Genomic DNA, 23,453 nt, shown 5'->3' with positions numbered 1-23,453 from the left:
AGCCATCGGTGCCTCATTATTTGCTCTGGTAGGCCACAGTCTACTTGAACCCTGCGGCTTTCAAGGTGCAGGAACATCGACCCAGGTAGTGACGACCTCCAACATTGTAATTTCGGCTTTGAATAATAAACATCGAAGTGTAGAGAGAAGTGTTTGAGATATATATATATATATATATATATATATACCGATATACAGTAATAATATGTTCACTCACTGTGTGTTTCCTACAGATGGATCCAGTAGGAGAAATTCACCAGAGAGATGTCCCAGTCCTCTGTATTCCCAGGACTGTCCAGAGGAAAATCACAATGTCCCAGAGAATCATCAGGTAGATGAAGCTGAGACCTATACCAGATCTATAAAGGGGGTGTGGAGATTTTTGGTCCTGAGATCATAGATTTTGGTGGTTTCTTATGTTGATCTGTTAGATTCTTCGCACTCTCTGCTGTATTGTACTGAATTGTTAAATATGTGAAATCAGGGGGAAGATCTGACTAATATTAAAGTGGAGGATAAAGAAGAGCGGATGAGGGGCGATCAACCATGTAAGAGTGAAGTGGAGGAGGAAATTCCAGGAGGTGTTACCACAGGTAGGTAATATTGAATTTAGAAAGTGAATTGGGAGGTTTCTTAAGGTGAGATTCCTCCTTAGTTCTACATTACAGTAACAATTCAGACAATGTGTTATACATAGTGCAGGACCCGAGGGAGCTGTGACTGCACATAGAAGTTCTCTACAATGTATTCTATGAATACAGTCGTGCACTAGGCTTAGCATCAAAGTTTGGGGGGGTGCATAAGCTGCGATTTAACATCTGAGATCTGAGAAAACACAGTTTAACCACTTAAAGGGCATGTGTCATCAGAAAATGACATATTGTTTAAATCAAATTTTTATGTTAACCCCTTAAAGGACACGGCCAATTTTAGCCTTGAGGACAGAGCAATTTTTTTTACATTTCCCTCTTTGCATCCCGACGCTCATAACGCTTTTATTTTTTGTACGACGTAGTTGTATGAGACTTTGTTTTTTGCGGGACGAGTTGTACTTTTTGTACGTACCATTTTTTTGTACAAATACATTATCGTTTAATTTCTATACATTTTTAATTAGATTAAAATGCAGAAAAAAAGCAGTTGTGCAGCAGTTTTAATATTTTTTTTTTTACACCATACACCGATCATAATAAATAATGTTATACATTTGTAGTACAGGTTGTTACGGTCGTGGCGATACCAAATATGTCTATATTATTTCATGTTTTGGGACTTATATTTTAAAAAGTTGATTTATTATAAAAAATGTGTGTTTCTGTGTATTTTATTTACTTTTTATTTATTTATTTACCATTATTTTTACATTCATTTAACTTTTTTTTTTTAATCCCATAAAGGGATTTATCATTTTGATTTTTATTTTGTAACTGTAATCTACTGGCATAGATCTATATGCCAGTACCTTAGCCTGTTACTGATCGTACACAGGCAGTTGTTAGGGCATACCTCAGTATGCCCTAGCAACAGGAAATATGTTCAGACAGCCCTGGGGTCCTTCACTGGACCCTGGGCTGTCTGGCCATATGAGTTATGGGCTTTGATCACGTCAGTTATTTTCTGTGACGCGATCAATGTGCAGTCCCCTCTCCTTGAACGCCGCGATCAGCTGTCATCGCGGCGTTCAAAGGGTTAACAGCGGAGAGAAGATGTTTCTCTCCTCTCCGCTGTCAGAACGGGGCCGTGGCTGTGTATTACAGCCGTTGCCCCGCTCTCGATCGCACACACAGAGACGGCAGAGACGGCTGTCACACAGGACGAGTATGCTCGTCCTAATGCGCGAAGTGCTCGCCGCTCAGGACGAGCATACTCGTCCTGTGTCGGCAACCAGTTAAACATCTTTTTTAAGATGTTTTTTTTTTATCTTCAATGTCATTATCTATATTTAAAAATTAATGCTAAAATCTTGCAATTTTCCCTTTGGCCACTGAGTCTCATAGTAGACTAACCCTTCCTGTAGAGATCAATTTTCAGCAGTCATCTCATTATCATCACAGGCAGGGTTACACTGACCGGTAACACCTACATAAAGGTAACACAGGATCCACCATTCATAATAGACTGCTCCCTTCCTGTTCTGTAGAGATCACTTCTCAGCATTCATCTTGTTATCATCACAGGCAGGATTACACTGACCGGTAACACCACCATTGACAATAGGTGAAGAACACAGCTCCCCTCCTCTCCCTGCCTGCACAATGACCTCTGCACAAGTCACAGAGAATGCCTAGAAAACTGTCCCGTAGAAGTCAATGGGTCAGCTGCAGACTATTGTTTCCAATGGTCCATGTGGCTGCTGAAAAAGCATATATTTTTAAATGTTGTTGACAGCAACTCAGGCAAGATGGCTGCCCCCATAATCATGTAGAGAAATTAGAATTAAAAAAATCTACAATCAAAAAATAAAAGAGAGTAGGCAAAATATTGTTTCAATATCTGACTTTAATAATTGTAGAATAGAGAAATAAAGCTCCTATGTGGGGCGCTCCCGTTGGTGAGATGTGCACAATTTGCGATGACGGAGAATAGGTTTTTTAACTTCTTATTTATTTCAAATGAATATAAAATAACAAACACTAGTACAACATGCTACGCTTTTCGATCTAGGGCCTAGGTCTTCATCAGGCTTATCAAACAAACAAATACTTTCCTTTTCTATCCATTAAAAGGAATTGCTTCTGGGTCAAAGGTGCGGGTGACAGCTCAGAGTGGGAGTGGTAAACTCCCGTTCCTCTGTTTTAAAATTATAAAACTTTAAAATTGATCGTAATCCACTAATAAAAATGTTTTATGACCATATTAAAATCGCGTAAAAAGATATAAAAAACGATTACAATAGATTTTATCCGTGAACTATCACATATTCAGATATGGGCATGGATGATCTTTTAGTGTTTTCGATCTAAATTCTACAAATAGAATTAAAGAGTTACAATCTTTTATTTCTTCAATAGATATGAGAAGAGTGAACCTAAAATATGAGTGAATTACTTAAAATACTATTAGCGACTTTGTCATGGAGACGCTAGTCAAAAGCTCCTGAAGTGCTGGACAGCTCCTGCTGCTGCCAAACGGCTAGACTCGAAAGATGTATTGTAAGGTTCTGAAAAATTGGACACCTTCTCCTGCATCAGAGGGGTGCTTACAGTAGGGGGTGCTATTGTATTCTAAATGAAAAGCCGATCTGTATAACAACTAGTGCTAATTGCATCATTTGGGAATTTATAGGTAATCAAACTGTCTGTTTTCATTTAAAACATTGGGGCTAAGGGTATTGAATTTAAATATCCAATATGATTCTCGCTTGTTTAAGACTGCAGATTTGTTTTCCATATTTGTTCTATAGGAGACATTTTTAGATTTGTGAAGTCTGATTTATGATGTTGCAAAAGAAGCCTTGATAGGCTGTGTTTTAGGTACCCATTTTTAGCATTAAATCTATGGCCATTCAGTCTACATCTAAGGGTACGTGTAGTCCTCCCTATATATTGGATCCTACATTGACATTCTATCATAGATTACAAAATCTGAGCTGCAATTCATAAAAGTTTTGATCATGAATGTTTCATGGTGGTGTTAGATGTCACACTTTTCTTTCTCATGATCAATACTCTGGCAGCAGGGGCAATTTTTTTGTTGCATTTATATATACCAATTAAAAGAGGAAACCAGCTGGGAATAGTTCCAGATGTTTTATGCTTCCTTTTAAGTCTTCTAGGAGCAAGTATATTTTTTATTGTTTTTCCTCTCCGAAAAGTTATGCCGGGTTTCTCTAGGATTACTTCTTTTAACCCCTTACCGCACCGGTACGTCCTGTATTTCAGTGCTTTAAAGAGGCTCTGTCACCAGATTTTGCAACCCCTATCTGCTATTTCAGCAGATAGGCGCTGCAATGTAGATTACAGTAACGTTTTTATTTTTAAAAAACGAGCATTTTTGGCCAAGTTATGACCATTTTTGTAGTTATGCAAATGAGGCTTGCAAAAGTCCAAGTGGGTGTGTTTAAAAGTAAAAGTCCAAGTGGGCGTGTATTATGTGCGTACATCGGGGCGTTTTTAATACTTTTACTAGCTGGGCGCTCTGAAGAGAAGTAACATCCTCTTCTCTTCAGAACGCCCAGCTTCTGACAGTGCAGATCTGTGACGTCACTCACAGGTCCTGCATCGTGACGGCCACATCGGCAGCAGAGGCTACAGTTGATTCTGCAGCAGCATCAGCGTTTGCAGGTAAGATCGACTTACCTGCAAACGCTGATGCTGCTGCAGAATCAACTGTAGCCTCTGGTGCCGATGTGGCCGTCATGATGCAGGACCTGTGAGTGACGTCACAGATCTGCACTGTCAGAAGCTGGGCGTTCTGAAGAGAAGAGGATGTTACTTCTCTTCAGAGCGCCCAGCTAGTAAAAGTATTAAAAACGCCCCGATGTACGCACATAATACACGCCCACTTGGACTTTTGCAAGCCTCATTTGCATAACTACAAAAATGGTCATAACTTGGCCAAAAATGCTCGTTTTTTAAAAATAAAAACGTTACTGTAATCTACATTGCAGCGCCTATCTGCTGCAATAGCAGATAGGGGTTGCAAAATCTGGTGACAGAGCCTCTTTAAGGCACCGGGACGTACCGGTGCGTCCTGGCTAAAAACTGTCACCCTGTCAAAGGACAAGGTGACAGAACTGTGCCGTCAACTGTTTGACAGTTGATCAGCACAGTAAGACGGCAGGGGACCAATCACAGCGGTCTCCTGCCGGCGATCGCTGTGATTGGTCAGTCAAAGCAGACTGACCAATCATATTTCCATGACGTTGTGTATGTGATGGCGCTGGCTCAGAAGCTGAGCCAGCGCTATCACCGCCGGTAATCAGCTGTCCGATACCCCTCTGCAATGGCCAGGACCGTAGCTAGGCTCCGATCCGGCCGATTAACTCCTTCGATGCATCGATCAACGCGATCGAAGTGTCTTGTGGCCTGTCGGCAACCACAATGGTTGCCACAAGCGCGGGTTTCAGCTGTTTGTCACAGCTGACATCGTGCTCTAACGGCCAGCATCTAAGTTATTAGATCGCGCCCTATGGTTGCTAATGGCAACCATCGGCACCTGCGGGTTTTCCGATGGTTGTTATGGCAACCGTAGCCTAACAATCGCTTCCTAGTACGGAAGCCTATTAGGCCCCGCCGGGAGGCGAAGCCTAATAGGCTTGCTGTCAGTGAATAGCTGACAGCTCTAATACACTGCACTATGTAGGTAGTGCAGTGTATTAGAATAGCGATCAGGGCTTCATGCCTTCAAGTTCCCTAGTGGGACACAAAAAAAGTTAAAACAAGTTAATAAAAATGTTGTAAAAAAGTAAAAAAAAATAAGTTTCATGTTAAAAAACACTATAACAGCCTTTTTTCCTATAATAAGTCTTTTATTATAGGAAAAACCAAAAAACATAAAAAAAAAGTACACGTGGTATCCCCGCGTCCGTAACGACCCAAACTATAAAAATATCACGCTATTTTACCCGTACGGTAAACACCGTAAAAAAAAATTAATTAAAAAAACTGTTCCAGCTGTTTGTTAGTCACTTCCCCTCGCAAAACAGAATAAAAAAAGGGATCTAAAAGTTGCATGTACCCCAAAATTATACCATTAAAAACTTCAGCCCGTCTCGCAAAAAACAAGCCCTCCCACAGCTTTTTTGACGGAAAAATAAAAAAGCTATGGCTCTCAGAATATGGGGACACAAAAAATAACTTATTTGAAACAAAAGTGATTTTATCGTGCAGACGCTGCAAAGCATAAGATAAACTATATACATATGCTATCGCTGTAATCATACCGACCCGCAGAATAAAGTTAAATTGTCATTCATAGCGCATGGCGAACGCCGTAAAAAACAAAAATAATAAAAAGCATCAGAATTGCAGGTTTTTGGTCATCTTGCTTGCCAAAAAAAATTAAATACAAAGTGATCAAAAAATCGCATGTACTCCAAAATGGTACCAATGAAATCTACAGATTCTCCCACAACAAATAATTGTGCACTAAAATGGCACATACCTGTGGAAATTTGCAATTTTCACTTTGCACCATCCACTGAGCGTTCATTTCTAATAGAAAAAAAAAAACCTGTTTGGTCAAAATGCTCACTACACCCCTTAATAAAATGCCTTCAGGGGTGCAGTTTCCAAAATGGGGGTCACTACTTGGGGATTTGTTTTACTATTTGACCCCAGAGCCCTGCCATTGTGGGCTAATGCTGCGAAAATCACCAAAATAGGTCTCACATGCGCCTTTCACTCCTAAGCCCTGTCATATGTCCAGGCAAATGATAAATGCCTTGAGGGGTGTAGTTTACAAAATGGGGTCACCTCTCAGGGGTTTACACTCTACTCTGGTACCTAAGGGAGCTCTGCAAATGCGACATGGCGCCCATACACCAGTCCAGCAAAATCTGTGCTCTAAAAGCCACATGGCACTCCTTCCATTTTGAGCTCTGCCATGTGCCCAAACAGCAGTTTAGGGCCACACATGGGGTATTGCCATACTCGGGAGAAATTGGGTAACAAATTATGTGTTGTTTTTTCTCCTATTACCCCTTAAGGAAAAAAAAATTGGGTGCAAATCTACATATTTTTGGGAAAAAAAATAATTTTTCATTTTCACTGCCTCATTCTAATACAATCTATGAAACACCTGTGGGATCAAAATGCTCAGTACACCCCTAGATGATTACCCTGAGGGGTAAAGTTTCCAAAATGGTGTCACTTCTCAGGGGTTTCTACTGTACGGGTACCTCAGGGGCTCTGCAAATGCGACATGGTGCCCAAAAAACAATCAACCAAAATCTACATGCCAAGTAGCACTCCTGCCATTCTGAGCCCTGCGGTGTATCCAAGCAGCAGTTTATGACCACATGTGGGGTATCGACGTACCCGGGAGAAATTGCTTTACAATTGTTGGGGCACTTTTTCTCCTTTAATCCTTGAGAAAATGAAAAAAATGCAACATTTTAGTGGAAAGAATGAAGATTTTCATTTTCACTGCATAATCCCAATAATTCAGCGAAAAAAACTGTGGAGTCAAAATGCTCACTATACCGCTAGATAAATTCCACGAGGGGTATAGTTTCCCAAATGGGGTTACTTTTGCCGGGTTTGCACTGTTTTGGCCCCTCAGTGGCTTTGCAAATGTGACATGGGGCCGCAAACCATTCCAGCAAAACTTGAGCTCCAAAAGTCAAATGGCGCTCCGTCCTTTCTAAGCCCTGCCGTGTGTCCAAACAGCAGCTTATTACCACATATGGGGTATTGCTGTGCTCAGAAGAGTTTGCTTTATAAATATTAGGGTGTTTTTTTTCCTTTATCTATTGTAAAAATGAAAAAATCTGAGCTAAAACTACATTTTATTAGAAAAAATTTAGATTTTCAATTTCACGGCATAATTCCCATAAATTCAGCAAAAAACCGTGTAGGGTTAAAATGCTAACTATACCCCTAGAAAAATAACTTGAGGGGTGTAGTTTCCAAAATGGGGTAACTTTTGGGGAGTTTCCACTGTTATGGTCCCTCCAGGGCTTTGCAAACACGACATGGCACCGAAAACCATTCCAGCAAAATCTGCGCTCCAAAATCCAAATGGCCCTCGTTCCCTTCTGAGCCCTGCCGTGGGTCCAAACAGCAGTTTATTTCCACATATGGGCGTTCTGAAGAGAAGTGGATGATACTTCTATACACAACGCCCAGCTAGTAAAAGAAGTAAACACGCCCAGATGTAACACACATAATACACGCCCAGTTGGACTTTTACTTTAAACACGCCCAGTTGGACTTTAGCAAGCCTCATTTGCATAAATACAAAAATGGTCATAACTTGGCCAAAAATGCTCGTTTTTTAAAAATAAAAACGTTACTGTAATCAACATTGCAGCGCCTATCTGCTGCAATAGCAGATAGGGGTTGCAAAATCTGGTGACAGAGCCTCTTTAAGGACACGGCAAATTTTGGCCTTGAGGACAGAGCAATTTTTTTTACATTTCCCTCTTTGCATCCCGACGCTCATAACGCTTTTATTTTTTGTACGACGTAGTTGTATCAGACTTTGTTTTTTGCGGGACGAGTTGTACTTTATGTACGTACCATTTTTTGGTACAAATACATTATCGTTTAATTTCTATAAATTTTTTATTAGATTAAAATGCAGAAAAAAAGCAGTTGCGCAGCAGTTTTAATATTTTTTTTTTTTACACCATACACCGATCATCATAAATAATGTTATACATTTGTTGTACAGGTTGTTACGGTCGTGGCGATACCAAATATGTCTATTATTTCATGTTTTGGGACTTATATATTTTAAAAAGTTGATTTATTATAAAAAATGTGTGTTTCTGTGTATTTTATTTACTTTTTATTTATTTATTTATCATTATTTTTTTTTTACATTCATTTAAACTTTTTTTTTTAATCCCATAAAGGGATTTATCATTTTGATTTTTATTTTGTAACTGCAATGTACTGGAATAGATCTATATGCCAGTACATTAGCCTGTTACTGATTGTACGCAGGCAGTTGTTAGGGCATACCTCAGTATGCCCTAACAACAGGAAATATGTCCAGACAGCCCTGGGGTCCTTCACTGGACCCTGGGCTGTCTGGCCATACGAGTTGTGGGCTTTGATCGCGTCACAGTTATTTTCTGTGACGCGATCAATGTGCAGTCCCCTCTCCTTGAACGCCGCGATCAGCTGTCATCGCGGCGTTCAAAGGGTTATCAGCGGAGAGAATATGTTTCTCTCCTCTCCGCTGTCAGAACGGGGCCGTGGCTGTGTATTACAGCCGTTGCCCCGCTCTCGATCGCACGCACAGACGCGCGCAGGGACGGCTGTCACACAGGACGAGTATGCTCGTCCTAATGCACGAAGTCCTGTGTCGGCAACCAGTTAAAGAGACTCTGTCACCACATTATAAGTGCCCCATCTCCTACATAAGGAGATGGGCGCTATAATGTAGGTGACAGCGGTGCTTTTTATTTAGAAAAACAATCTTTTTACCACGTTAGGAGCGATTTTAGCTTTATGCTAATTAGTTTCTTAATGCCCAAGTGGGCGTGTTTTTACTTTAGACCATGTGGGCGTTGTACAGAGGAATGTATGACGCTGACCAATCAGTGACCACTCAGCGTCATACACTTCTCTCCATTCATTTAATCAGCGCATAGTGACACTGCGTTGTTCGCTATGTGCTGTCTTATACTGACATATTAACGTTACTGAAGTGTTTAGACAGTGAATAGACATTCCTTCCAGCCAGGACGGGATGTCTATTCACAATCCCGACACTTCGTTAACGTTTCTGTGGGACTTACAGCAGAGCAAAGCGTAATCTCCCTGTAACCTGTCATTTACAGCTTGCTCTGCTGTAAGTACCACAGAAACGTTAACAAAGTGCCGGGCTTGTGTATAGACATCCCGTCCTGGCTGGAAGGAATGTCTATTCACTGTCTAAACACTTCAATAACGTTAATGTGTCAGTATAAGGCTGGGTTCACACACCCTATTTACGGATGTAATTCGTGCGTTTTAACCTCGAATTACGTCCGAAAATACGGCACCAAAGCGTCTGCAAACAATTGACCGTCTTTCAACGATGTTCTGTGCCGACGGTCATTTTTTTTTTTTGTCAAAAGACGGCGCGTAAAAAAGACGCCTTCGTCAAAGAAGTGCTTGTTACTTCTTGAAACGTAATTGGAGCCGTTTTCCATTGACACTATGGAAAAACAGCTCCAATTACATCCGCAATGGACTCTGCGAAAAACGCCTGCACATGCCATTACGTCTGAAATTCCGGAGCTGTTTTCTCCTGAAAACAGCTCCGTAATTTCAGCCGTATGGGACGCTGCCGTGTGAACATACCCTAAGACAGCACATAGTGAACAAGGCAGTGTCACTATGCGCTGACTAAATGAATGGAGAGAAGTGTATGACGCTGATTGGTCAGCGTCATACACTCCTCTGTACAACGCCCACTTGGTCTAAAGTAAAAACACGCCCACTTGGGCATTAAGAAACTCATTAGCATAAAGCTAAAATCGCTCCTAACGTGGTAAAAATAGATTGTTTTTCTAAATAAAAAGCACTGCTGTCACCTACATTACAGCGCCCATCTCCTTATGTAGGAGATAGGGCACTTATAATGTGGTGACAGAGCCTCTTTAAAACGGGGACATTTAAAAGATTCCCTGATTGTTTTGTTATCACAGTTATATGTAGTTATAAAATTATTAGAATATTTCTTTGTTTCAGGGTTGCTGTCAGTTAACATATATTTATTCCTCTCTAAGACTCAGATTTTTTTGATATGCATTTCTTATCAAATCTGAGGGATAGTTTCTTTCCTTGAATCTTTCATTTAGCATCTTTGATTGTTTTATGTATGATTCAGTAGTGGAACAATTTTTTCTTATCCATCTATATTGACTGTGAGGTATAGTTTTATTTTTTTTGTCCACTTCTTCAAATATGCACTATTAAAATCTAAAAAAACTATTAGTATCAACCTCTTTGAAGTGAGTATTTGTGGTAAACCCCTGATTGGTGGTGTTCGTTTCCAGATCCAAGAAAATGATTCTTGTTTCCGATATCGTGGGGGTAAATTTTATACCCCAGTTGTTACTATTCAAATCATGAACAAATTTACCAGCATCATCTGATGACCCCGAGAGTATGAAAAACAGGTCATCCAATAAATCTACGATGGTATACAATATTTTTGCAATATGGATGATTTGTTTAATCTATGTAACTATTCAAAGTGCTCCATAAACAGATTAGCATAACTCTGTTCTACCCGAGTCCCCATAGCTATACCTTTTACTTGCTTATATATTCTGCTTTAGTATTTAAAAATATTGTGGGTTAATATGAATTTCAAACCTTCCAAAAGGAACATACTCTGTTCCTCATGGAACGTCCCCTGAATATAATGCTGTGACATAGTGTCATCATGAGGTGATCTTCCTGCCAATTAAGTTTTTTCAGGTCTCTGATAAGGCTTGCCTAGTCTTTCAAGTGTGACGGTAGTTTAATAACTATATTTTGGAAGTGCATATCTATATAGTTAGAGAATTTATACCTGATATTGTCGGGCGTCCTGGTGGATTGATCTGATCTTTGTGGACCTTTGGCAGGTGGTAAAAAACGGTAGTGTTGGGCCTGGTACGGGTAGGAAATTCCTCTCCTTTTTTATTTGATTCCCTTTTCATAATTCTCTTTAATTAATAGATTATATTCTTCATATTTTTTTTTACTAGGGTCTGTGGTTAGAGTTTCATAGTATTCAGGATCAGATATTATTCTATGGGCTTCTTTTATGTACACCTCTCTATCCTGAATCACTATGCTTCCTCCTTTGTCTTCCGCTCTAATCACTGTTAGTATTGTTTTGTATTGAATTTAATGCTCTCGTTTCGCATAGTTTCAAATTATTTTTGCCTTGGGCCTCCATGCACACTTCCATCACCGTTTCTTCGGCCGTTTTTGACGGATCCGTGTGACCGTTTTTGTTTCCGTTCCGTTTTACACGGACGTTGTGCTTCCGTTTTTCCGTTTAAAAAACGGAATTTGAACTTCATTTGAACTTGTCAAATGTCCCAGGAAACACCCATAGTAAGGTTACAAGAAGTTTTTGGTGCTGTTTTCTGTAGCTTTCAGAGCATAGAGAACAGTTTGAGATGACTCTGCTTGGCTTGCTTTTGTTTTTTTTGGAGTGAAATGTGTGCATTTACTTATTTTGTGACGCTGGGCACTAGTTCCCTGCTGCCATCTGTGCGTCAAAAGCTCCTTGGCAAGTTCCTCCCACGCGGCGTCCTTTTTTTATAGTGGTCGTGGTAGCATTCTGCCCGCGTATCCCACAGTTCTGGGTGATCATGCTTCAATGCTAGGAGTCTCTCCACATCCATCTTCAGGAATGAATGTGTTCTGTAGTCTGTGAACTTTGGCTCACCCAGCCGTTGCTATAGCAACGGATCCGTCAAAAACGGATGGCACACAGAAGCCTTCCGTGTGCCATCCGTTTTTTTGACTGACCCATTGACTTTTATGGGCCACACGGTCACTGAATCACTGACCAAAGTAGGACATGCTCTACTTTTGACGGAACGGAACAACGGATGCGTTTAAATAACTGAAGTGTGCATGGGCCCATTGAAATGGGTTCATGGTGCTATCAGTGACAAAAACGGATAGCACCCTGAAGGAAAAGACTGAAGTGGGCATGAAGCCTTAAAGGGAATGTGTCGCTAGAATTTTTTTTCTTTTCGTTAAACAGTTAGTAAATACGTGATTAGACATTGTTCTAATTTTTTTTCACGATTCGGGCAATATTATAAATTAGATTCTAATTTATAACATTTCCCTGTGCTGGTCACTAGAGGGAGCAATTCCAAAAATTGCAGCATTGGCATGTGGTAAAGCAACCACATTGCTTTATGCTGCAAAATTTTAGAAGACACACTCGCTCTAGCGTCCTCAAACAATTCCCCCCTCCTTTATCCTGGCTAGTGCCAGGAGAAAGGAGGGGATTGAATGTCAAACCTCCTACACTGTGTGTCGCCATTTTTTGAGCGAATACACCGTTTAGTAGGCTTACATACAGTGTTAATCACACACGAAAACACGAACATACACATACATAACTTACCTGCTCCTGTCGCCGCCGGTCCGTCCGCTCGCTTCTGAACAAATGTCCGGAAGCCGCGACCGGAAGTAGTCATCTTACTGTCCGGCCGCGGCTTCCGGTCCACAAGAAAATGGCGCCGGATGTCACTCGGCCGAAGACCTTCCATTTGGACTGTGTGGGAGCGGCGCATGCGCCGTTCCCACACAGACGGTGTACACCATAGTGAATGCGAACGGCTCCCGTTCGCATTCTCTATGGGGAAGTATGTACCGTATTCCATCTCTGTGTGTCGTTAATCGACACATACAGAGATGAAAAAAAAAATGGCAGCCCCCATAGTGAAGAAAAAGTTATAAAAAAAAAAAGTAAAACACAAACACACAAATAAATAAAAAAAAAATAATAAAACACTAAAAGCAAATTGATATATATAAAAACATTTTTTCGCAACCCCCTTCCTTTAAAGTTCTTACCTAGTTTTTTCATATCGTTAGATACTAGTGTATAGATGGTCTCTAAAAAAATTCCCTCTGTGATGCATTGGATAAAATCTGGATTTCCCTTTGTACGGGCAAATGTGTGTATAAATCTTGTGTTTGTGTTACTAGCCCGAGTGATGTGTTTTTCCTTTCTTCTATTAGAAAATTACGTTTGAGGGTCATCTTTCTAATGAAATTATTTAAATCTAAAAAAAGCTGAAATTCAGGGAGTTGTCCAGTCCTTCAGGAGCTTTTGATTAGCGTCTCCATGACAATGAAGACGCTAATAGTATTTCAAGTAATTAACTCATATTTTAGGTTCACTCTTCTCATATCTATTGAAGAAATAAAAGATTGTAACTCTTTTTTTTTTTTTTTATTTGTAGAATATAGATTGAAAATACTAGAAGATCATCCATGCCAATATATGAATATGTGATAGTTCACGGATAAAATTTATTGTAACTGTTTTTTATATCTTTTTACATGATTTTAATATTGTCATATTTACTGGGTGAATTGGTGATACATAAAGGCTCATCTAATGAGGTTGTTCCGCATGGTCAGCACAACTCTAATTTTTTGCATATCGGATCTCAAGGACCTCTGTACACCGTGGTTTGCTGGCCTCCGGAGCAGACTCTGGGTATCTGTTCCCTGAAGAAAGGAATCCTTCCAGCGTCCAGTAATTGTAGAATGGAGAAAAAAGAAAATAAAGCTCCTATGTGGGGCGCTCCCATTGGTGAGATGTGCACGATTTGCGATGACTGAGAATAGGTTTTTCAACTACTTATTTATTTCAAATGAATATAAAATAACAAACACTAGTACAACATGCTACGCGTTTCGACCTGGGACCTGAGTTTTCATCAGGCTTATCAAACAGACAAATACTTTTCTTTTATATCCATTAAAAGGAATTGCTTCTGGGTCAAAGGTCGGATGACAGCTGAGTGGGAGTGGTAAACTCCCGTTCCTCTGTTTAAAAAAAAAAAAACTTTAAAAAAATGTAACCCCTTCCTGACATTTGTTGTAACTGTACATGTACATTTATGACAAGCTGATGGTGCGGGCTCAGTCTTCAGTCACTGTTATCTGTTGTATATTACAGCTGACACCCTGCTGTAACGGCAGGTACCAGAGCTAGCTCCAATCCCCGCCATTAAACCCTTCGCTGTAATAGCGGGCAATAGCATTCGAGGCGTCTAAATGGTTTGTGGCCGATGGTTGCTATGGCAACTGGAGGCCTAACAATGGCCTCCAGGTGTGCCCTGTACGGATCAGACCTTCAAGTCCCCTTGTGGGACTAAAGTTTAAAAAAAATAAAGCTTTAGAAAAATAACGTTTCAAGTAATATAATCAAAAATCACCAGTTTTTTCCTTAAAAAGGCTCTGTCACCAGATTATCAAATCCCTATCTCCTATTGCATGTGATCGGCGCTGCAATGTAGATAACAGTAACGTGTTTTTTGTTTTAAAACGATCATTTTTGGCTAAGTTATGAGCAATTTTATATTTATGCAAATGAGGCTTTCTAATGGACAACTGGGCGTGTTTTCTCTTATTTCCAACTGGGCGTGTATTGTGTTTTTAGCAACTGAGCGTGTTTACTTCTTTCACTGCACAATCACACTGTGCTGTGGATCATGTTGGGCTGGAACAATGAGAAGTGTAGGTCACTGATTGGTCAGCCTCATACACTCCTCTGTACAACACCCAGTTGGTAAAAAGTAAAAACACGCCCAGTTGTCCATTGAGAAACTCATTAGCATAAATCTAAACTAGCTCATAACTTGCTCAAAAATGATAGTTTTTCAAAATAAAAACCACTGCTGTTCTCTACATTACAGTGCCGATCAGATTATGTAGGAGATAGGGCACTTATAATCTGGTGACAGAGCCTCTTTAAGTCCTTTACTATTGGAAAAAACACACGGCCGTGTTCGTAACAGCCTGAACTATAAAAAATATTATTTATCACGCACAGTAAACGCCCTAAACAAAAAATACTAAACTAAAGACTGAATTGCTGTTTTTTGGTTACCATGCCTTCCAAAAAATTTAATAAAATGTGATCAAAAAGTCGCATGTATCCAAATATGATACCAATAAAAATTACAACTCGTCCTGCAAAAAACAGCCCTCATACCATTACGTCTATGAAAAAATAAAAGAAAAGTTACGGCTCCCATAAGTCGGGGATGAAAAAATATGTAGATGTGCAGGCCTGAGGAACATTTCTGTTTTCAAGAGATGATTTTCAAGGATCTAATATTTGGAAACCATGAAGGGGAGGGCCCAAACATCTGCTGGAAGCGAGGCTGCCTGTATTATACCAGGACAACACTTTCCCAGCAAAATTCCCCAAATTTCAAAAGGTGCAGAGTGTGGACCAAAAGAGGGATAAGAAACAACATAATTTATCAGTACGACACAGGCCTGTGCAGAAAGGATTGCTTTACAGCGTGTAACACATCTATGGATATATGTATTATTTATTTCCTCTGTTATCATACCACCTTTATTGTGCCCTGATCTCTGCCCAGCTTACATATGCGCCCACATTATAAACTGAAACACCAGACAAGTCTACTACCAAGCAAAATCTAGGCTCCAAAAGCCAAATGGCGCTTCCTCCCTTCTGAGCCCTACACTTTGCCCAAACTGCAGTTTGCTTCCACATACATGGCAATTTCATACAGGGGTGTGTCTCTCCAGTGGCACAAGCTGGGCACAACATATTGGGCACGGAAGTGGCATATTTGTGAAAAATTTGCAATTTTTACTGTGCACCATCCACGGCAAATTTATTTATGGAAAATATTTGTGAGGTTAAAATGCTCACTACACCCCTTAATAGGTGCCTTGAGGGGAGAGGGGTATATTTTCTGAAACGGGTTCATGTCTTGGGGGATTAAGTTACTATTTGACCTCCGAGCCTCTGCAAATATGAACTATGCTGTGTAAATTATAAAATTAGGCCTCAAATGCGTATGGTGCTCTTCACTCCTGAGTCCTGTCAAATGTCTAGGCAAAAGATTAGGGCCACATGTAGGGTGTTTCTAAAACCAGGAAGCACAGCATAATAATTAGAGAGCTGTCTCTTCATGGTGGCACAAGCTGGGCACAACATATTGGGCATTGAAATGGCTTATCTATGGAAAAATTGCCATTTTCACTCTGCAACATCCACTGCACACTAAGTTATGGAAAACACCTGATGATTAACTTGAAGGGTTTAGTTTCCAAAATTAAGTCACTTCTGAGGGGTTTACGCTGTTTTAGTCCCAACCCATCAAAATATGCGCGCCTTCCATTCTGTACTCTACTGTATGCCCAAAAAGCAGTTTATGAACACATATGGGGTATTTCCCTACTCTGGAGAAGTGGCGCTTTCATTTTATTTGTTAAGAAAATGAAAAATGTTGGGCTAAAGCTACAGTACGTCTTTTTGGAAAAAAGATAATTTTTTATTTCACTGCCCAATTCTAATAAAATCTAAAACACTTGTGGGGTTAAAATGCTCCCTATAGCCCTAAATTAATTCCTTGTGGGTGTAGTTTCCAAAATAGGGTCTTTTTGGGGGTGTTTCTTTTGTTTTGGCACCAGAAGACCTCTTCTAACCTGACATGGTGCCTAAAATAAAATCTAATAAAAAGGCCCCAAAATCCACAGGGCGTACCTTTGCTTCTGAGCCCTGTATTTCTGTCCAGTAGCATACTAGAGCTACATGTGGGATATTTCTAAAATCTGCAGCATCTGGGCTATATTGAGTTGTGTTTCTCTGTTAACACTTGCTGTGTTATCAAAAAAAAATTGAATAAAATGAAATTTCTGTGAAAATGTCACCTCCAGTTTGCTTTAATTCCTGTGAAATGCCTAAAGGGTTAAGAATCTTTCTAAATGCTGCTTTGAATACTTTGTGGTGTGCCATTTTTAAAATTAGATTTATGGGGGTTTCTAATATATAGGCCCCTCAAAGCCACTTCAGAATTGAACTGGTCCCTAAATAAAATAGGCTTTTGAAATTTTCTTGAAAATTAAAAATTGCTCCTTACATTATAAGCCTTGTAACGTCCTAGAAAAATGAAAGTATGTTAAAAAAAAAAACTGTAGACATATAGGAAATGTTAATTAGGAACTAATTTGTGTTGTATAAATATCTCTTACAAGCCAATACATTCAAATTTAGAAAAATTAAAATTTTTACAAGTTTTCTGTATTTTTCAAAAAATAACAATGAATTTATCGACCACATTTTACCCCTGACATAAAATACAATGTGTCACGATAAAACTTTATCAGAATCGCTTGGATAGGTGAATAGATTCCAAAGTTATTACCACACAAAGTGACACATTACAGATTTGAAAAATGGGGCTCTGTCAGGAAAAGTGGTTGCAACAGGAAGGGGTTGAATGGATACTAACTTTTCAAACCGCTTATGCTAATCTAATAATATTCCTGATTATTTATACAATTTTTGTGATTTATTTACTGTTAAAACGTAGTCGTTTTATCCATTCAAATTTTGTGTGAAGTTAGTGCCACTATGTGAGAGAGACAGACGCTACTGCAAATAGAATTCTTTGAAGAAGGGAAGCAGGAGCACATAGAGGAGACATGGGTTGCTGGTAAGAATTATGTTACCCCAGTGCTGAATTCTCCGCTACACTTCTTACTTCTGTATGATGTACTCCATTCTACTTCAGCTTCTAAGGGTGCGCTACAGAGAGATAGTGGACCAGGATGGCTCTCTGCTCTGTATCTGCAGTGTATAGAAGACATTATAGCAGTTAGGCTCCACCCACTACATCAAGAAAAACTGAGAATTTAAAGATAGCGCCTGCAGAGAGAAGACTGCTAAAGAATGCCATATACAAGTCATATAATGGCCAGAAGTGATGATCTTCATGTACACCCATATGACAGATTATTTTGAAAAATAGTCTAAAAATTTGGTATGCTTTAAGGGTATTTAAGAAGTTTTCAAAGTGGGTTTAAAAAGATATGTTTTTTTGTTTTTTTAGGAAGCACCTATTTCAACCAGTTGCTGACTGCCCATAAACTATTAACTATAGACAAGGAGAGAAAAACAAAAAACACCCGCCGCACATCGTGCATCATCTCTTGTTTTAAAGTGACAAAGGGTCGGGGGTAAGCGGTTGTGCTTACCTTGTGGTGTTGTGCTAGGAGAACAACACCCAGAAGTGCCTGTATGGTCTCAAAGGACTGCAGCTGGTAAATCCGTGCAGGGGCTGTCAGGGCTCCCTAAGTAGATCGAGAAAAAAAGGAGGATAAAATTCTCCAGCGCTGTCCAAATGTTGTGGAATTGAAGGATTCTATCCAAGGCAAGAAGTTTAAATGAGATATATGTTTAATGGATAAGAATGCTACGCGTTACGAGATCGGACCGATCTTTTCATCAGGCAAAGAAACGTACATGTTGCTGGAGGACCCAGCAGGGTTTAAATAGCTTAAAAAGACCGCCAATTCCACAACATGTGGACAGCGCTGGAGAATTTTATCCTCCTTTTTTTCTCTCCATTTATCTCAAACTATTAACGTCCTGGTGTTCTATCTCTGCAATCTACTGCAGAGTTTTCACCTCTTACCCTCTACCTCTTAGCCTCACCCACTCCATCAGAGTTATATATATCACTTATCTTATTAGACAATATCAAAGCCCTACATGGTCTAAGAAAAACAAGACCAAATAAATATAGGTTAGCAGAGGAATAGAGCAAATTGCTATTAAATTGTCACATGGCTAAAACTCGAATGAGGCCACTTCATTAGGTCCACCTTATTAGTACTTGATAGGATCCTTTTCACCTTAGAACAGCCTGAATTCTTACTGCAATAAATTCAACAAGGTGCTGTAAACCTTTATTACAGATTCTGATTATTTCACTCCTGTCTATTCCACTAGGTCCTAAAGATGTTCTATAAAATTGAGATCGAGATTCTGCAGCCATTAGGATATACAGACCTCATTGTCATGTCTGTGAATTCAGCCTGAGCTGTGTGCTTTGTCTCATGACACGTTACCTTGTTAAATGTTGACCATGGCCAAGATTAGATTGTCACTAACAATATTAGGTTAAGATGTTGTATGTCCAATTAGTATTGAAGGGCCAAATGTGTTGGCAGAGGACAGGCTTCATTGCAAGGTTCTTCTTTTCAAAGTCGCGCTTTATGTATTAAAAGTGGAGGGCAGGTGTAGACCACAATCCTGGACTTTGTCATCAATATAGTTTAGAGGGAATGTGTCGCTAGAATTTTTTTTTTCTGTTAAACAATTATTATTTAAGTGATTACACATTGTTTTAATTTTTTTAATTTTTTCACAAGTCAGGATATATTATAAATTAGATTCTAATTTCATAACCTTTCCATGTGCTGGTCACTAGAGGGAGCAGTTCCAAAAATTGCAGCATGGTCAATGTGGTAAAGCAACCTCATTGCTTTATGCTGCAAATTTGGGGTAGACACACTCTCTAGTGTCCTCACACAATCCCCCCTCCCTTATTCTGGCTAGTGCCAGGAGGAGGGGTTTGAATCTTCAAACCTCCTACACTGTGTGCCGCCATTTTCTGAGTGACTGCACTGTGTAGGAGGATTAGATACAGTGCTCAGCAGACAGTATAACACATATACACGAATATAATACACACATCACATACACAAACATAAATTACCTGCTCCTTCCGCCTCCGCTCCTATTCCTTGCTCCTTCGCTTCCTTGAACATATGGCCGGAAGTCGTCCTCTTACTGTCCTCTTACAGCCTAGTATGAATGTTTATAAATTTGTCAACTTTGTGTTTTGGAACAAAATCACTAAATACATTTTTAATCCTAACAGAAAATCACAGTAAGAACTCTGAGGGAAACGTCATGTTATCGATAAATTATAAAGTAGAAGATGAAGATATCATCCAGCAGTCTTTAGGAGAAGACCTTATTACCCTCAATGTACATCCAGGACTTCACAGTACAGATCTATCATATAATTCCCATAATCATGAGGAATCTTCTCCTGACCGATCCCAGATTGTTACCACAAGTACAGCTCATAAAGGGGGTAAAAGTTTTCAATGTGGTAAAGAGTTCACAAAAATCTCTGGTCTTTTTACAAACCGAAGAATTCACATACAGGAGGTGCCGTATTCATGTCCACTATGTGAGAAATGTTTTACAGATAAATCAAGTCTTGTTGCACATGAACGAATTCACACAGGAGAAGAAACATTTTCATGTGCAGAATGTGGGAAATGTTTTACAGATGAAATAAGTCTTGTTACACATGAGGAAAGTCACACGGGAGAGAAGCCGTTTTCATGTTCAGAATGTGGAAAATGTTTCAAAAAAAAATCGCATCTTGTCAGACATGAGAAAATTCACACAGGAGAGAAACCATATTCATGTTCAGAATGTGGGAAATGTTTTACAGATAAATCACATCTTGCTACACATGAGAGAATTCACACAGGAGAGAAGCCATATTCATGTTCAGAATGTGGGAAATGTTTTTCACAAAAATCAAGTCTTGTTATACATGAGAGATTTCACACAGGAGAGAAGCCATATTCATGTTCAGAATGTGGGAAATGTTTTACATATAAATCAAATCTTGTTTCACATAAGAGAAGTCACACAGGGGAGAAGCCATATTCATGTTCAGAATGTGGGAAACGTTTAAAAAAAAAATCCCATCTTGTTAGGCATGGAAGAATTCACACAGGAGAGAAACCATTTTCATGTGCAGAATGTGGGAAATGCTTTAAAGATAAATCAACTCTTGTTATACATGAGAGAATTCACACAGGAGAGAAGCCATATTTATGTTCAAAATGTGGGAAATGTTTTATTGCTAGGGCCAAACTTAGGGCTCATCAGAGAAAACACGCAGGGGAGAAACAGTTTTGATGATCTATATGTGAAAGATGCTTCCTCAGAGAATTCACATAGGGTAAAAGAAACTATATTCTCATTTATAATGGGGGAAATGCTATAAGAGCAAAAAAAAAAAAAAGATTTTAAACACATCAGATTATTCACAGACATCAAACAGCCAATACGATTGTTTGTTCATTTTTTTTTGGGTGGCATTAGCCTGGATCTGCCAAACTCCCAAATTATATTTACCTGAGGTCATCTGTGACTGGGGTCTATGAAGGAAAAGTATTGTGGGTGTAAGGAAGAAAAGAGGAGCCTAGTTTACTTACAATGCACAGAAGCTGAATTGTCACCATGAACCTCACTTCTTATTACTGTATTCGTCAATTCAACCACACTGCAGGAAAATCCAGAGTGACCGTAATATCAATGTAAATGTTTTGTTTTTAACATTTATGGACACTTTTTTATATTTGACTTTAATTAACCCGTTAGTGACTGCCAATATGCCTTTTCACGGTGGCCACCAACTGGCTTTGTTCTGATGTATACGCCATTTCACGGCGCTGCATCAGAATAAATACATATAAACAACATCAGTCTCAAAGGACACGTACATTTTGGCTAGGTGATCTTAATATAGGATTAAACACCTCCAGAGTACAGGAAAGAAGTTACAAAATAAGAAACTCCAATATATCATACCTTATAACTGAGAAACGGGAGTCAGACACTATTTATATAGAACATTAGAAGAATATCAATTTTATTAATAAAATTTGAACATGCTCTCTAATTCGAATTCTGAATTGTCATGTCGTGAGGCCTACATATACTTTAGGACACCCACAGATCGTATAATAGACCACATGGGTGGTGTTGCAAGATATGTGGTGTAAGATTTTAAATAAGCGCCCATCAATGACCGATTCGAAAGAGGTTGTCCGTTTGATATTAGCACATGCCACACGGTCAACACAAGGGTAACAGCCCTGGATTGGACCCCTAGAAGAAAAGGGACTCAGCCGTTTCGGTACATAGTGACTTTTGACAAGTATGTCTTTGAGGTTATTACTCCTCCTTGCTGTCATTTGGGTCTGTTTAGATAAAAATGTAGCTCAAGTTGGCTCCATTTGCAAGATAGGACAGTGTTTGTTCAAAATGCCTCTCATTGACTGCCACTGATTATTGAATGTCGAAATAAGGCTGGATTCACATGACTGTAATCATGTATTCAGTACGTGACAGTAGTTCCACGGAGAGGCAGGGACTCCTAGCGTCGTACATAACTATGGTCCGGGACTTGTGGCCGAAATAGGTTCCGTCCTTTACGGACCGAGCATGCTCGTGTGAATCCAGCCTAAATCCTATTGTGCTATTTATCAGTATCTTTCTTGATGATATTTCTTAATGGATGTAGTAAATGTTTACATTCTGTCTTTTTTGCTCGTCTAAACCCTTGTTTGATGCATCTATGACTGTATCCTCTCTCACAAAATCTTTCCTCTAAATCTCTGGATTGGTTTTCAAACTTAATTTCTGATGAGCAGATCCGCCTCATCCTGAGAAATTGACCAACCGGGACAGCCTTAATGGTAGAGTACACATGTGATGACGTGGCGTGTAGGAGGGAATTCACAATCGTCCTTTTCCCAAAGACGTCCGTCTGCCGGAATCTCTCCCCATCTGCCTCGATAGATAAATCGAGGAAGTCCACTCTCTGCCTGTCGTAAGTGTGAGTTTAATGTTGAGATCATTGACGTTAAGTTGTTGCATAAATCGCACTAGTTGGGCCTCCGTCCTCTGCCAGATAATAAGCATATCGTCAATGTATCGCAACAAACACTGCACATGGTCAGCGGCGCAGGCTCCGTTGCCATGCACAACCTGCCTCTCCCAGAATCCGAGGAAAAGGTTTGCATACGACGGCGCGCACGCCGCGCCCATGGCAGTCTCTTGTTTTTGTAAATAGAATACATCCTTGAAAACAAATAGATTGGGAGTCAAAATGAACTGTAATAGTTCTGTTATGAGTTCACAAACTTGGCTGTCCCAGTTGCTCATCCCCAGGAAGAGGCGGAATGCCTCAATAACGTCAGTATGACGCATACTCGTATACAGGGATTCTACGTCAACCATTACCAACAGCATATCTGGATCGAGGGATATCCCGTCTAGTCTTGTTAACACATTAGTGGTATCTTTTACGTACGAGGGCAAAAATTCAACCAAGGGCTTCAAATAATAATCAATAAACTTGCAAACTGGATCGTAGAACCCTCCCACACCCGACACTATCGGTCTTCCCGGGGGGTCCACAAGCATTTTATGGACCTTTGGTAAGTGATACA

The 23,453-nt window shown here is 39.7% G+C and overlaps 1 protein-coding gene across 2 annotated transcripts in view; it reads left to right on the top strand.

Moving 5' to 3' along the window:
• LOC142662433 (uncharacterized) overlaps positions 1-22,535 on the top strand; it is a 64,084-nt gene extending 41,549 nt beyond the window's left edge. The window contains exons 5-8 of one of the 2 annotated variants that reach the window (XM_075840675.1): positions 234-331; positions 485-593; positions 13,804-13,944; positions 20,069-22,535. In XM_075840675.1, the coding sequence (XP_075696790.1) occupies positions 234-331; positions 485-593; positions 13,804-13,944; positions 20,069-21,132 (1,412 nt within the window). In that variant the 3' untranslated portion in view covers positions 21,133-22,535. The remainder of the gene's footprint in view (positions 1-233; positions 332-484; positions 594-13,803; positions 13,945-20,068) is intronic. The other variant, XM_075840750.1, reaches the window with a different exon arrangement.
• The last annotated feature ends 918 nt before the right edge of the window (positions 22,536-23,453 follow it).

This window comes from Rhinoderma darwinii, chromosome 1, assembly GCF_050947455.1.
Source record: "Rhinoderma darwinii isolate aRhiDar2 chromosome 1, aRhiDar2.hap1, whole genome shotgun sequence".
Lineage (NCBI taxonomy): Eukaryota > Metazoa > Chordata > Amphibia > Anura > Rhinodermatidae > Rhinoderma > Rhinoderma darwinii.
This window is presented reverse-complemented; position numbering and strand designations above follow the sequence as displayed.